At 38.8% G+C, this 15,705-nt stretch overlaps 1 protein-coding gene across 1 annotated transcript; it reads right to left on the bottom strand.

Annotated features, from left to right (window-relative positions):
- Positions 1 to 4,520: 4,520 nt before the first annotated feature.
- On the bottom strand, positions 4,521 to 15,612 carry LOC139447607 (uncharacterized). The gene is made up of 5 exons (XM_071229013.1): positions 15,542 to 15,612; positions 13,148 to 14,601; positions 10,666 to 10,835; positions 7,566 to 8,339; positions 4,521 to 5,513 (listed from the first exon to the last, which is right to left on the bottom strand). Exons 2-5 carry the CDS (start codon positions 14,493 to 14,495, stop codon positions 5,202 to 5,204), a joined length of 2,604 nt encoding a protein of 867 aa, XP_071085114.1. The 5' UTR covers positions 14,496 to 14,601; positions 15,542 to 15,612; the 3' UTR covers positions 4,521 to 5,201.
- Positions 15,613 to 15,705: the final 93 nt, after the last annotated feature.

Genomic DNA, 15,705 nt, shown 5'->3' with positions numbered 1-15,705 from the left:
AGACCAGCATATCTCAGTTCCCAAAAAAGAATATAATCTGGCAGTTCTTAATGTAAACAAAAGTTACACTATTATTTTGTTGTGGCTACACAACGTGTCAGGTTTTGATTCTGGTTTTCTTTAGCTGAGATCAGATCTTCCACATTAAAGAAATGAAAAAGAACATTTTAAAAAGCCGACATCTACCTGGCTCAAGAACTCAAACATTCTTCATTTAGATTGGGAGCCCAAATCCTCTCAGTTGAACAAATACAACGTCACATCAGCACAAGGTATTGTATCACAGTAAAAGATATTATTTCAATGAGATTACAATTCAAAGAGCAAATTACACGATACACATGAAAACACACAGATTACATCCAGGAACATTGTAGAAGATGTTCGCCTGTGATATGTCATCTAGGAATATATTAGAGCACCCTTGCATGTAAAGGACATGTTACATCTGTTAAAGGCTCCTACATGAACACAGCCATATTTCAACAAGCTGGAAAACAACAGAGTGTATACTACATCTTCTCATAAATAAACTGTAAAAAAGCATAAACTCCTAGTCTACAATCTAGCTGTATCATGTATATGTAGATGTGTGTACAATAGATCATTAGAAAAAGTCTTCATTTCAGGAAACCCGACCGACCAATAATATTATTAGCAGAGAGCAAAATGTCAAAGCTTTAATCCATAATAAAACATGCTTGTCTACTTTTCTAACATAATTACCAATACACTGGACAGCGTCCGCCCGGAGAGCGGAAGGTCCGGGGTTCGATCCCCGGCCGCATCATACCAAAAGACGTTAAAAGATGGTACTTGTTGTTACCCTGTCTGGCGCTCGGCATTAAGGGGCTAAAACAAGGACTGGTCGACTCGGAGTCAGTATACTGTGTCTGAGTGGGGTATACCTGTTAAACTGGCATGGTATCTCAGTGGGCAAACGCTAACAAACCAGCATTAGCCCGGACTAGTACAAGTAGCCACACAAACATCATGCACATCACCGTATGAGTGCAACAATCTTGAATGCAACGTTAAACCCCATTTCACCTCACCCTACCACCAACTAAACCTATTGACTAGGTGGCATCACCTGCAGCAGGGGTTTCTAATGCTGTCTATGTGTATCTACATTGGAAGGTAAAACACCCCACTGATCAGGTTTGGGTAATAGAAGACCAATGCTACCGTATTCGACATAATGAGCGCTCTCAAAATTAGAAATAGGGGGCTCTTATTAGAATATTATTTGGGTGAAAAAACAGAGGTGAAAGATCGGAAAGTTTGTGGTTTATGCTGACAGCCTTAAATGTTCATATACCACACATATATTTTTTCAGAATTTAAATGCCCATAATTAAGGGTGCATATTATACACGTATAAAAAAGGCTTGTGTGCATTGCTCAATCGGAAGGGGTGCCAATTGGGATTGTTCCCTCGCCAATATTTTAGCAAATATCGCCGTCGGCGCTTATCAGAGCAGGGGGCATATTACGTCGAATACGGTATATAATGAAGGAAGATCATAACAGAACGACTGAAGCATGCTTTCTGACATGACATTTAGCATGTACTCCATGGATAACCAGAGATCATTGGCAAAGTTCTTACACAAGTAAGGTTGGATCAAGTCTTTAAATGGCATTCGGAAGTGATACACATAAGGAAGAGAATTTATGGATGTCAACTTCTTTATTACGAGGAACACAACGTTTCGGAGTACATACTTACCCCTTCATTCACCTGAAGGATTAATTTTATACTCCAAAATGTTGTGTTCCTCATAATAAAGAAGTTGACATCCATAAATTCTCTTCCTTATGGTCTTATGTATTGTCTCATTTCACAAGACCATGATTTCGATTAATGACTTTCAACTAACTGGAGCAAAAAGGACAATCAGAAAATAAAAGATAAAAAGGCATCTCTATTATTTATGGATAAAAAAACTACACATTGCTCATTTCAAAAATAAAATGATAAATTGCTTTTATACACCCTCTGGCCAATACATATATACTACTCAAAAGAAGTTAAGGAATTATTTTTTTCATATGAAAGTTAATTTGTCATGGCTGGCGGGTGTTGCAACACACAGCCTTCCAATTATGGGTGTTCTTAAACTTGTTTTGAGTAGTATACTTTATAAACACTTTGTAAATCTTTCTCTGATGGAAGTAAATGCATATAAATATATCTCAAGTGATTCTTGTCATTAATTTCATTTGACATACATGAATTAACTGATTGGCAAATAACCTGTAAACCTTGTAAAGATCTACACAATCGGGACATGATGACAATCCAGTGATTGATATTATGAGCAACGATCCACACAATCGGGACACGACGACATGCATCAACCAAGTCAGCGAGCCTGACCTCCGATCCGGTTAGTCGCCTCTTACGACCAGCATTGTCGCCTTTAGGACAAGCATGGGTTGCTGAAGACCTATTCTACCCCGGATCTTCACAGGGGGAGGCAAGCATGGATTGCTGAAGACCTATTCTAACCTTGATCTTCATGGGCCAACAAAAATCCAACGATGCACACTTAGTTCAGTCGTTGCTGGTAATCTGTCTGTCACGTCTTCCCGAAAATACATTTCAATGACCGATGTGTTTGGAAGGCAATGGCACGATACGTATTTTGAAACACTAATCATAATACGATGAAAGTAGGTCACCATCAATACTGAGACATACAACTGTGATGATGAGATTGTCATTTCTTGTGATATAAGTACTCAAATCGTACAATCATATAAGTAAAACGCATGTTATACAAAATGACACAAATACTTCATAAAACGTTACAGTGAGCTTGAACCTTTTTAGCTCACTAAAAAGCAAAAAGCATGAACCAAGTTTCAGTGACCAACAAGCTTGATGAGTTAGTCCATAATTCAGTTTCTTTAAAGCAATGACCTTGGGGATGACCTTGACCTACAACCAACGATCATAGTCTCAAAAACAAGCTTGTGGTTTTAAAACAAAACATAAAGGCCAATAGTCAAATTCTAACATATCCGTAAGGCATCCCAAATTAAAAAAACATGATCAATGTAACAAAAATCTTCTGAAGAGTATTTAAAATACTTTCAAACCAATCAGAAGCAGAAGTTTAAAACAGCCAATCAATTATAAGCAAGTAAACCTACTGAGCTAAGTTTACGTAATACTCTCCAACTCCATGACGAGGTATTAACCATTCCTTCCCCTCAAAATACAATACAATAATACAAAATACAATAATACAAAATACAATACACAATACTATACACAAACAGTGGTATAGTCAGTGACATCAACCTTGACTCAGTCAATCAATATATATCACCAGTTTTTTAAACTGATACACATTTTATACACTTGACACACGAGAAACTCATCAGCAGACGTATCAGGTTACCACAAAAGATGCTCCAATCCTCCGACTCACGTTTCGCACTCGTGGCTAACATAACAGACTGTGATCTTGTTGTTCAACCCAATCAAATTACCTCCAGTTTTTAAACTGGTTCAAATTTCCAAAGGCAAACAAACACATAAATATCTATTTTCACAGCCAATGAATGATCCACATCAATACGTAAGGAATATTATGACAGATGTGGCAAGGGATCTCCAAACATCTGTCAAAGTCATCAATTCTAAATATCAAATATCTTCAGCATAAATGTGATAATAATTTATTGAAAAATATTACTGAAATAATTATTTCATTTTGTAAACTGGCCATTTACTCTTTTGTGCACAGTAAAACCCTGTTAATCTGGCCCCTGTTAATCCAGACAATAACTGCAGGGACATCTCGATGTAGTCAAAGGACATTACAGCTCTCAATGATAGATCTCCGTGAATAGCTGCAACATTGCTGATGCTGCGTAAAACAATATTCATTCATTCCAATGATAGAAATCTGTGATTAGATAATTTCACTTGTAAAATACTGTCTGTATAATCAGGGTTCTATTTTGTAATCTGGCCATTCATCGCTTAGGTGTTTTACCAATATGGTTTCTTGAGTATCATGATTCAACAAATACTTTAATATTCTACAAACTGGCCTTAAACCACAAAGTCTGTTAGCCTATCTGTATCTGACATGAGCAGAGTATCATAAACTTTGTAAAATATTAAAATACTGTAACTGGACATAAATGCAACAATACTTTCACTTTGGAATCTCAATATATTTCATTTGGAACACATGACGTAATTAATATGATCATTTGGACTGCTTGTAAATGATAAGGCTTAAACAAATAAAAGAATTGGTCCTCAGGCAATGGCTTTTGAAAATAAAGTGTGTGCGAACAGATGGATTTGTGTTCAAACTGGTATGTAACCAAATAAACAGTTGTGTACACTCAACCTGGGAAAGGGCCTCCCTACACAAATGTATTCCGTGATGAGTACAATGTAAAATACTGAAATACAGTAATTGACCACGTTGGACTTGGAATATTTCAGGATTATTTTTTTTTTTAAAATGGAAATAAAATCGAAACGTGTGTCGAACTTTATGCTGATGCACGCGGTGCCTGAGAACAAAGACTATTATCTTTTTTTAGCCTTATATTAATACATAGTTTTCATACACTGGCAACTGTCGGCTCTAAGCCCCTTCTCCATGACCCCGGCCTGATCTCCCAACACTTCCCCACCCCCAGTGGCAGATCCTGGGGGTAGGTTTTGTGGAGGAGATTTTGGTTTGAGATCAGCATTAGTTTTGGTAATATTCAGGATTTGAATTTTTTTCAACATAAACAGGTACTCAAAAAAAAAGTTTTAAATAAATAAAATAACGTACTACATTCTTTGGACACTTGCCTGCAAGAAAGGGGAACATTATTGTTTTTTCTGCAGTGTGAGGCATACTGAAAAACAAATTCAGCGAAACAGGGGCTAGATTTTTTTATATATATTTTTTTATATGATCAAGCCCCCTCCACCTTCAAAAAAATTAAATGGTTGCTCCCTCTGGTCCGGATTTAATGCATGCGTTTCTGTACGCAAGTTAACTGAAAGTAGTTGGGTTTTGAATAGTTTTGGGGGGTATTTTACGAGAATACGCTGCTTATCTGTAGCTCTGCACTCCAAACAAAAACAGCACTTCCAAATGCAGATCAATGGGGGAAAGGGGTTCCAAATCCAACCTATAGAGATTTGAGCGTGTGTCTGAAACCACTGGGCTCTAAGCCATTCCCTTCCTGACCTCGATGTCTGGTTTTACAAACTCCTGACAGTAACAGTACTTTCTGAGGTCAGGATGGTGCTTCTGAATACACTTGGGCTGGTCACCGTAAAGATTGAGGCGGCTGATCTCCGGAGTCACATGATAGTGGTACGTCTCATTCCGAAAGTCGACCTGAACGGTAACCTCATAGATGGCGTCGCTGGGACTCGTCTCCAGGGTGATTTGATAATGAGCTTTGTCAAGGTCAACCGAGCTACTAAAATTAGCATTCCTCGCGTCTGGGTCAGTTGATTTTTGGAACTTCAGGACCTGCGAAGATGATGAAGGCAATGTCAGTACAAAACATAAATTTTTTCCTTAGGTTATAATTAAAAATGTCAAGCCGACATAATGACCCGCTTATCCATGATTTGTTTTGATTTTGTTTTGTTTTTTGACTCCTCAGTCAGCAGGATTCAAGTTATGTGATTATGGTCTATAAATAATCATGTCTCAACCAGAAAATCCACTGATTGACATCATGAGCATCAATCCACGCAATTGGGATACGATGACATCAATCAACCAAGTTACAATCAACCAACACATTTGGTCGCCTCTTACATCAAGCATGAGTTGTGGAACCTATATTTTACCCCGAAAACCCCACAGGATTAAAACTGGACAGTCCTGTTCAAAGTGAAATCAAAGTGAAATCAAAGTGAAATCAAAGTGAAAGGTAGAATCAGTTGTTGAAGTGATGTTTCTTTAATTATTATAATTAATTAATTAAAGTCAAGATGGAATCTAAAAGCTGAAAAATGACCAAACAGCAGTGGTCTCGCCAGCTTTTGAACCTGCCAAACCTGTTGGACTTCCAAACCTAACCATTACCAATCCCATCTAATTTATGTCACTTGCGACTTTCAACAGAAAAAAACATCTACAAATTACCTGTCGACATCATGTGCATCAACAGAGCTTCGGATAAGCTTTTGGTGTTGTGGGTATTTTACCCATACATTTTAAAATCATTGGGTATCAGTAATTCTATCTGGGTATTCAAATTTCTGTTACCCAGTAGCTTTTACACATGTGGGTATTTAAATTAAATATTTAAAAACACTATTCATCTAGTCCCTGGAAACTGGTGTCGTGTGGGTTCGAGAGCTTTATAGGACTCAAAAATACCACGATACTTCCACAAGAAAGTGTGATGGCAAATGATCATGATGTAACTGTCATCCCGGAGTTTGGCAAGGTTGATGGAATGCCCGTATATAATTTCAAAATAAGTTGCTGATTTGCTAATCGAATACGCAGGGTTGCTTCACAATATTTTGATGATACGCACAAGTTTTATTTTTGTCGAGTATCTGTAATGTTCGATGCGTATTTGATACGCTTGGATTTTATTTTTCTGCATATTTCTGCATTTTTGATGCATATTTTACGCAGATACCCAGCTTATCTGGAGCTCTGCATCAATGCAATGACGTCATCTCTAAAGTAACTAAGTTAGATCTTCATGTTATTCACACAAATTTCAGTCACATTTTACCTTCTTTTTTTCTAAATATTTTTTTTTTAAAGTCGCAACAAATATATATTTAACCTACAGCAAAGCTGAATGCCATTGCCATGCACTGATAATAGACAATGGGAAACCTTGTAACAGACTCCTTGACTTAGTTTGAAAAATATACTGATATGAATATCGGCAATGTTTTGTTCAACAACAAAGAGTTATAAGGTCCTGTACTGTATTTGCTGGTCCACAGGGACCGGCAGTCACATGATTTACTGATCCAAACCTAATTTTACCGGTAAAAAACTGTTAATTACTGGCAAACGGAACACTGCAAAACAGAGATGTCAATGAACGAAGAAACTACTGCCAGAGCTACAGATAAACTGCATATTTGCGTAAAATACCCAAAAAAATATTCCAAACCCAATTACGGTACTTTCAATTAACTTGTGTACAGAAACGCATGTATGTAATGAAAACTCAAATGTATAAAAACAACATGTATAAATACCCAATGAAGCTTTTTCAGCATGCGTACAATGGAGCTAATTTCCAAAACACAATTACGAGCTAATTTACTTTCCGAGTCAAGCTTATATTTTAGTATTTATATATACATGATATACATGTATCTAAAACATTGTTTCATTTTTTTTAATTTTAAAATATTTACTCATTTTGGGAAAAACCAAAATAGAATATATATAGTGAAAAAATATTGGTTACCCAATGAAAAATGAAATAAACCAATAAGAATAGAAACCGTCGAGTAAAAACTCAATTGTTCAAACAGTTATCTGGAGCTCTGTACGGCAGCCCTATGAGGTACCTTGTCAGAGTTTTCAACCTACCATCTCATTAGGCAACACCATGTAAGCAGTGTATATTCTCTTGAGACTTAGTTCCGTGCAGTTGCCACGAAGTTTGCTTGTCAACCCATTGATGTAGTTGACGACCTCCTCGGACGCTGTCATAACAAACTTATCGTCCAGGTTGACCTGCACTTGATGAAGACAAGAGCACCAATGGATGTCTATTCTGGCCGAAGCACATGTCCGGTTATTGGGAATGTCTCTCAGAACACTCATCCCTCTCTGTTCTGGATTGATGGGAACCGTCAATCGTTCCAGATTCAACAAATCTAAAAATGTTTCATGAATGTCAAACGGCGTTGTGAGACGTTTGCTGTTCCGTTTTAAAGCTTCTTTAGCTTGTGGATATTCATGAAGAAACCACGCTGGCATCACAAGTGACATCATCGGGAGTCTCTCTTCAAGCTTTCCCTGTACTGTATTCCGCACCTTGCTGTATCTGGCGCCATGGTCGCCCATGACAACAAGCATTGTGTTGTCAAGGTAACCCTTCTTCTGAAGAAATTGCAGGAAGTCTACAAGATCTCTGTCCATGTACTCTCCAGGGTTGTTGTCCCAGTGGGTGAGTTCCACGCTGAAGCCGAACGCGAACCTCGACACGTTGTTGTAGCTGACAAAGAAGTCTTTGAGGTAGTCCAGCAGGTAGATGTGGTGGGGGGTGGTGCCGGTGCTGTACCGCGGACTCTGTGCCCGAAGGCTGGACTCCCAGATAGCCTGCCAGAATGGACGCATGTAGTGGTCAGCGGGGGATTCCTGAAAACATAGAGAAAATGGTTTTTTTTCTGAATCAGTCTCATTAAAATCCGATCTTTCACACTGATACATACGGAAACCTTTTAGGGTCATTTGTTTATAATTCTTTTCTTGAAATTTCTAGATACATAAGTTAAAATTCCAAGATACATAAGTTAAAATTTCAGGATACTAACTTGAAAATTCAAGACACATACTAAGTTGAAATTCAAGAAAAGTTGAAATTTCAAGTTAATATCATAAAATTTCAAATTAATATCTTAAAATTTTAGGATCGTTATCTTGAAATTTCAACTTATTATCTTAAAATGTTCAGATGATTATTTTGACATTTCAACATACCACTATGTATCTTCAAATTTCAACTTCGCTTCTTAAAATTTTAACACGGCATCTTCAAATTTCAAGGTACTTCAAAAAAAACAAAAAGACAAATGGCTCTAAAAGGCTTCTGTAGATACGATACTTCTCTGCATAAATATCTGATCACACTCCAGCACAGGTCGTGCCAGGCGAAGATTCTAATCAGCCAGTAAGCCAAGGCTTCATTCTTTTTCGTACGAGTGAGCGAAACACTCAGACGTGGACAACTAGAGTTAATTGCTGGGCCACTCATATCCCCGAAACATTATTACAATTAAGCGTCATAAAATCTCTGCCTGACTGGCCAGTTACCATCTTGTAAACTCATACATGAGTAAACTCAATGATACAAATCTTATCACACCTACAGCATAAGGATATGTATCGTATCGCAACAAGTATCATACTCTAAGATTTTAAGGTTCTGAAGATTTTTTAAGCCCTGTCATTAAACGTTTGTCATACTATTGAGTTAGCTAATGCTTCAGACCCAGCCCTATCACCAGACTGTTTCAAGTCAGAAGAACCAATCTGGCAGACCCCAGACATAATAAGGTGAGGTAAAATTGGGTTTAACGTCGTGTCCAAGATTATTGCACTTATATAGCGACGTGCATGCACGTGTATGTGTGTGTGTGTGGCTGCTTGTTTTAGTCCGGACTGATGCCGATTTAAAGTGCTAGCTCACTGAGATACCATGCCGCAGTTTAACATGAATACCCCACTCAGACACAGTATACTGACTCCGAGCCGACCAGTCCTTGTTTCAGCCCCTTAATGCCGAGCGCCAGACAGGGTAACAACAAGTACCATCTTTTAACGTCTTTTGGTATGACGCGGCCGGGGATTGAACCCCGGACCTTCCGCTCTCCGGGCGGATGCTCTACCTCTAGACCATGGAGGCGATTCCCAAACATAATAATAATGTCCACTTATGTAGCAGTTCATGCTCAAAGCGCTACATTTTTACCCCGCTCAATGGATCAGTGAGCACTCGATTTTCATTCTCAGCTCCCTGGGGAGTATACAACCGTAAGCTGAATATAAGTTGCTAGAAGGTTAACAGCCACATTACCATCTCATCCTACCGGGTACCCACTCACTGCTGGGTGAACAGAGGCACATTTCGAACAAAGTCACTTGCCTAAGGAGATACAAGTGTTACATGTGCTTCAGTGTGGGGCAGGACCGAAGCCCTAGAAACTCTCAGGAGTCAAGCTGCTGAACGTGGTCACCCATCCAACAACTCTCCGAGACCGACGTTGCTTAACTTCACCTGATTTGTGACCTGTGTGCTGAACATAGGACTACGTGCCACCAAAGATAGATCAAAATGTGAAAACTAATAAACAATAAACAGTTTGCAACTTGTGAACTTGTAATCAGTGTTTGATATGATACATACCATATTCGACATAATAAGCGACCCACTCTAATAAGCGCCTACAGCGATATTTGCTAATATACTGGCTTGTGAACAATCCCAGTTAGCACCCCTTCCGATTGATCAATGTACACAAGACTTATTTATTTGTGTATAATACGTACTCATGTGTTATGCACCCTTAATTATGGGCAATTAAATTCTGGAAAAATATATCTGTCGTGTATAACACACACTGACCTTTCTTTTATATAATTTCAGGCTGTCAGCATAAACCATAAATTTATGATCTTTCAAGTCTGTTTTGCACAAAATTTATATTCTAATAAGCGCCCTCAATTTCTAATGGGCGCCTATTACGTCGAATACCGTAATCCCTTCCTTGTGAGTGAGTATGACTTTACGCTGCTTTTAGAAATATTCCAGCAATATCACAGCGGGGGACACCAGAAATGGGCTTCACACATTGTACCCATGTCAGGAATCGAACCCGGGTCTTCAGCGTGACGAGCGAACGCTTTACCCACTAGGCTACCCGACCGCCCCTTTCCTTGTGTGTCCGATAGGTTGTCATGTCACCTGGAATCCATTGAAGCGCAGGTTGAAGGTGCTGATGGAGGGTTCGTCCTCGGCGTACATGGTGGCGTAGCCAGCCTCCTTGAAGCGGTTCCACACCATGGGGTACACGTCCAGGAAGTTGGCATCCTCTTCGTCCTTCCGCACCTCCGGCAACTCCATCTCCGTCTTGCCTGCAACACAGCAACACCCCTTCACAGTGATACCAGGTCAGATTGCCCTTAGTTTCAACACACTGTGGTTTTACCTTCACTTACAAAATTCAGGTCCAGGGGATTCCCAATAATTAATTAATATATTAATTAGTTCTTAGAGTGAGTGAGTGAGTGAGTGAGTGAGTGAGTGAGTGAGTGAGTGAGTGAGTGAGTGAGTGAGTGAGTGAGTATGGTTTTACGCCGCTTTTAGCAATATTCCAGCAATATCACGGTGGGGGACACCAGAAATGGGCTTCACACATTGTACCCATGTCGGGAATTGAACCTGGGTCTTTGGCGTGACAAGCGAACGCTTTAACCACTAGGCTAGTTCTTATAGGAAATATGAGCAGAGCTCCAGATAACTTTTTGAGCAATTGAGTTTTTACTCGAAGGTTTCTATTTTGATTGGGTTATTACATTTTTTCGTTGGGTAACCAATATTTTTTCACTCATCTATTCATCACTCTATTGGGGTTTTCCCCAAATGAGTGAACATTTTGAGATTTTAAAAAAATGAAATACTTTTTTAGATATATATAACGGTTTAAATATAGGCTTGACTAGGAAAGTAAATTAACTCGTAATTGTGTTTCAGAAATTAGCTTTGTTGTACGTATGTTGAAAAAGCTTCATTGAGCATTTACGCGTGCTGTTTTCAAACAATTGAGTTTTTCATTCAATTTATGCGTTTCTGCACGCAAGTTAATTGAAAGTAATTGGGTTTTGAATAGCTTTGGGAGGTATTTTAGAGAAATATGAGGGACCTGTAAAGTAAGGAAACGGCGAAGTGTATTGTACTGTAAGATTTTATAATTACTTTAATTACAGGACCTATATATTTTTTGTCAAGAATTTGGTATAGTTAACATAAAAATTGTTTTGTATGTGTTCATTCTATACATTTGTGTGTAGTGGACGCACATTTCTGCTTCATGTTTTGCTTGTTTGTTGTTTAACGCCACACTCAGCAATATTCCAGCTATATAATGACGGTCTGTAAATAATTGAGTCTGGACCAGACAATCCAGTGACTGACATCAAAAGCATCGATCTACGCAATTGGGATACAATGATATGCATCAATCAAGTCAGCGAGCCTGACCACCCGATCCTGTTAGTTGCCTCTTACAACAAGCATAGTCACCTCATCTCATCAAGTGAGTGAGTGGGTTTAACGCCGCTTTTAACAATATTCAAGTTATATCACGGCGTGTCAGCTTAATGTTGGAGGAAAGCCCGAAGTGATGCAGGTCTCAGACGTTTACCACTTCGGTGAAACCCATGAGCACGGGTATGGTGCTGACAAACCTAGAAACATAATCGGGGTGAGCCTGGATTCGAATCATACACAATCATAGGTTTCTAGCATGCCAAAGGGAAACAACTTAGATGATTGGGCCACCCATGCTCCTCGCATCTCATCAAGCACATTTATTCAAGCAAGGGGAAATAACTCCTTATTACTAACTTGTGGAAATATTTACCTAATGACAGAACAGGTGTGATGAGATAAGGCTTTAAATGCTAGGTGCCCAACCACCCTTATACGAACAGAATTCCCAAGAATTTAAGATAAATAGGTTAGAACTCATAAACAATTTTCAAATTTGAGGATATCTCCTATTTCAAACCTAGGCATGATGCAGACGCATCACGTCCTGACCACCTGATCCCGTTAGTCGCCACTTACAACAAGCATGGTCTTGATGGTCAACTCTGTTTTAAAGGAGAATACCGGAAAAATACAATAATAAATTGGGTCAAAGATCATGAAGATAATTGTTTGTTTTGTTTGTTATTTAACGCCACACTCAGCAATATTCCAGTTAAATGACCGTGGTTTGTAAATAATCGAGTCTAGACCAAACAATCCAGTGATTGATATCATGAGCATCGGTCCATGTAATTGGGATACGATGACATGCATCAACCAAGTCCGTGAGCCTGACCACCCGATACACTTAGTCGCCTCTTACGACAAGCATAGTCGTGGTTTACAGCAAACATGGGTTGCTGAAGACCTATTCTACCCCGGATCTTCACGGGTCCAGTAGGGAAACAAAAGCAGAATCAGCTGTCCCCATGTTTCTCTACAGACTGATATTCCAAGATGATTCCCAATTTTAGATTCATCTTGACAGCTTGCTCTTGGTTCGAAATGGGTATTTTTAACCGACTACCGAAAAAATACTGACTACTGATTAAAGACCCAAAATTTATTTGACTACTGACCATAACTGACTTGTAACACACACACTGACAACCCTCATATATAATGTTGGCCTCACCTGTGAACATGGGTATGAGAGCGGCGGTTGTAGCATCACCAACAATATTGTAGCCGTCCAGCACAGTCGCCCCTAGCTCTTCCTTCAGGTATCGATACGTCAGAGGCAGTTTCCTCTGATAGGACAACTGCGACATGGAATCCATGGCTAGAATGAGGATGTTCATATTGGACGAAGGCTTCGTCATTTTAGCTTTAGCTTTGGTGATTCTATCAAACACACCTTGCTTTGGAACAACTTGAACAAGAAACTGATCAAAATCTTTATCACTCCATTCAGCTCCCATAAAATGTTGGTAGTCAAATCCTTCACTGTCGTCTAGAGCCGGCCCCATCCCGGGATTAAACTGGTCCGAGTCTCCCCCTGGAAATGGCGCCATGATGTCGCCGGCGCCGTTCATCGGTTCCTTTAACTCATCCCCAGCTTTGCCCTCCTCAAAATTCATCTGCTGCAACTTCCGTGCGTGACCCCACTCTTGAGTACCGGTACCGGATTGATTCCAAGTTTTCAATTGGTCCAATAAAGAATTTGATTTTTTGTTGACAGGTGCTTTTTGTTGAGAAAAACGTATCACATCTTTGGCATTTTTTTGGTCAAGTATATCATGATCATATTTCAAATCAGTTTGATGAATGTAATCTTTATGGCTGTTTGGAATATTTTTCTTCTGGTGCCTAAATTCCACTGACATCAGTCTTCGTTGCGCAGGATAGTCTATATTTTTCTCTTCTTCCTCGGTGCTCTTATAGTTACACTGTATCCTCAGAAAGTCATGATTTAATATGAGATCATACGGAGGTGCTGTCTTTTCTAGGCTCTCTGTGTAGGTAAAGAATTCATCTGTCATTCGTTCTATCCCAAAATACAAGCACTTGCCGAGTTCCTTACCTTGTAGCACAGTTCTGTTAAGCCGTGCAACACGGTTGTGCAGGTAAAACAAGCTCTTCCCAGTACAGTTCAAGGGAGGCATAGAATGGAATGCTTCTTTGTTGCTATCATGCTTCAAATCCAAGTGAGGATGCTGACAGGTCTGATTACTGATTTGTGATTTCCTTCGACTCTGTTTTTCGAAAATCTTTTGGAAAATCTGGAGTCTTTCACGTCGGCGTTGTTCTCTGATGTAGTTCTCACTGTTTATGTCCGGAGTGGCAACAGGATTAGAGCCGTCATTGGCATTGTAGTCAACTGGGTAGCGAGCGTCCATGAAGTTGACACCACAGATGATGTTGATGATGACTATGATTAAACCAGCAGCAAGGATGAGGAGTATCTTCTTCCCCCTGGCTGTTCTCCTCCATCGGTTGAGTGCTAACACCATCGTGTTGACATTGCCTAGGAAGGTGAACATGGATGTCGCTAGTTTGACTCTAATGGCTCCTTGCTAGCCATTGTCCTACATCAATGTCCTAGCGTTGTTATCTTTGTATTTTCCTGGCATTCCAACAGGACACTTTCTAGAAAAGAATAGAAAAGGAATTATTCACATTTATTATGTTTATCTTGTGATTAAGTCATGGCAAAACACAGCTTACTCAGGAATTTACAAAGACCTGCTCAGAGACCAATATTCAGCACCAAGCCTGAAACAAATTTCAGCAAAACTTCCCAAATAGGAAAAGATATAATATCTGTATAACAATAATATATACTAATGTTATGTCTTGGTCGATGTGATTTGTATCTCTGATAACATGACCAAAAGAGGAAGAGGCTTTTCAGGAATATTTTTCACAGCATTAAATGCAATTTTATGTTTAGAATACCACTTAAGTTAGCAAATAATATATTTTTAAAATACACTTTTGGAACAAGCTAATTTTTTTCCCAAAGGAAGTTTATCCCATATAACCCTTTTAATTGGAAATCGTATATGCTTTTAGTAGGTGGAAACATGTCTTTTAGTATGATATATTGCACTAACTCTAAAAGATGTTGGACCAGAATCCATAAAAAATATTCTGTTACAAATAAGTAGTAAAAAAAATAGCGCATAGAATAGAAATGATTCCTAACTTTATACATGGTATATGTGCTGTACGTTTGTAAAAAATTATCGAATCCTTCACAAATGTTTCACAAACGACAAAATTACTAAATGATTAAAACGAATGAATGAGACAAAAAAATCCGCAGCTGACATAGGTTATCATATGGCATAAACTGAGAACTGAGCTGCACAACGAACTAAGACCTACTGTCGGGTAGTCTTACACGTGAACATGAGAAATCAATCAATAAATCAACGATCAGTAAGCCTAGCAAGAATTGTGCTTTTCAATTTGCCACAAATATACCAATGCATCATCAAGTTCCTGCGAAAAGGGCAACATGCGAACACGATGAATAAATGTAGCAGCCATCACAATACAATCAAACAAATAGTACATTGTTTACCTTTTCATTGCTCGCGTGTAAACACGGTCGTCTAAACACAGGTTTGACAACTCTTTTCTGTTTGGAGGTCGATAAGTTAATCGTAATTATAAAACGCACATCGATGAATAAATCCGAAACAATTTTATCCTTTACTTTATAAACTGGATTTTGCAAACGGTGAA

This window comes from Haliotis cracherodii, unplaced genomic scaffold (assembly GCF_022045235.1).
Source record: "Haliotis cracherodii isolate W230 unplaced genomic scaffold, xgHalCrac1.p SCAF_7, whole genome shotgun sequence".
Taxonomy (NCBI): Eukaryota; Metazoa; Mollusca; class Gastropoda; order Lepetellida; family Haliotidae; genus Haliotis; species Haliotis cracherodii.
The sequence above is the reverse complement of the archived record's forward strand: the minus strand, read 5'-3'. Positions and strand labels throughout refer to the sequence as shown.

What these genes read in the sequence shown, in the direction of transcription:
- LOC139447607 (XM_071229013.1), bottom strand. Translation starts at nt 14,495, where the DNA reads ATGTTCACCTTCCTAGGCAATGTCAACACGATGGTGTTAGCACTCAAC. An exon ending in TCTCATACCCATGTTCACAG is followed by an intron (nt 10,836 to 13,147) that starts GTGAGGCCAACA and finishes GCTGTGTTGCAG; the next exon opens with GCAAGACGGAGATGGAGTTG. An exon ending in TGGTGTTGCCTAATGAGATG is followed by an intron (nt 5,514 to 7,565) that starts GTAGGTTGAAAA and finishes TCATCTTCGCAG; the next exon opens with GTCCTGAAGTTCCAAAAATC.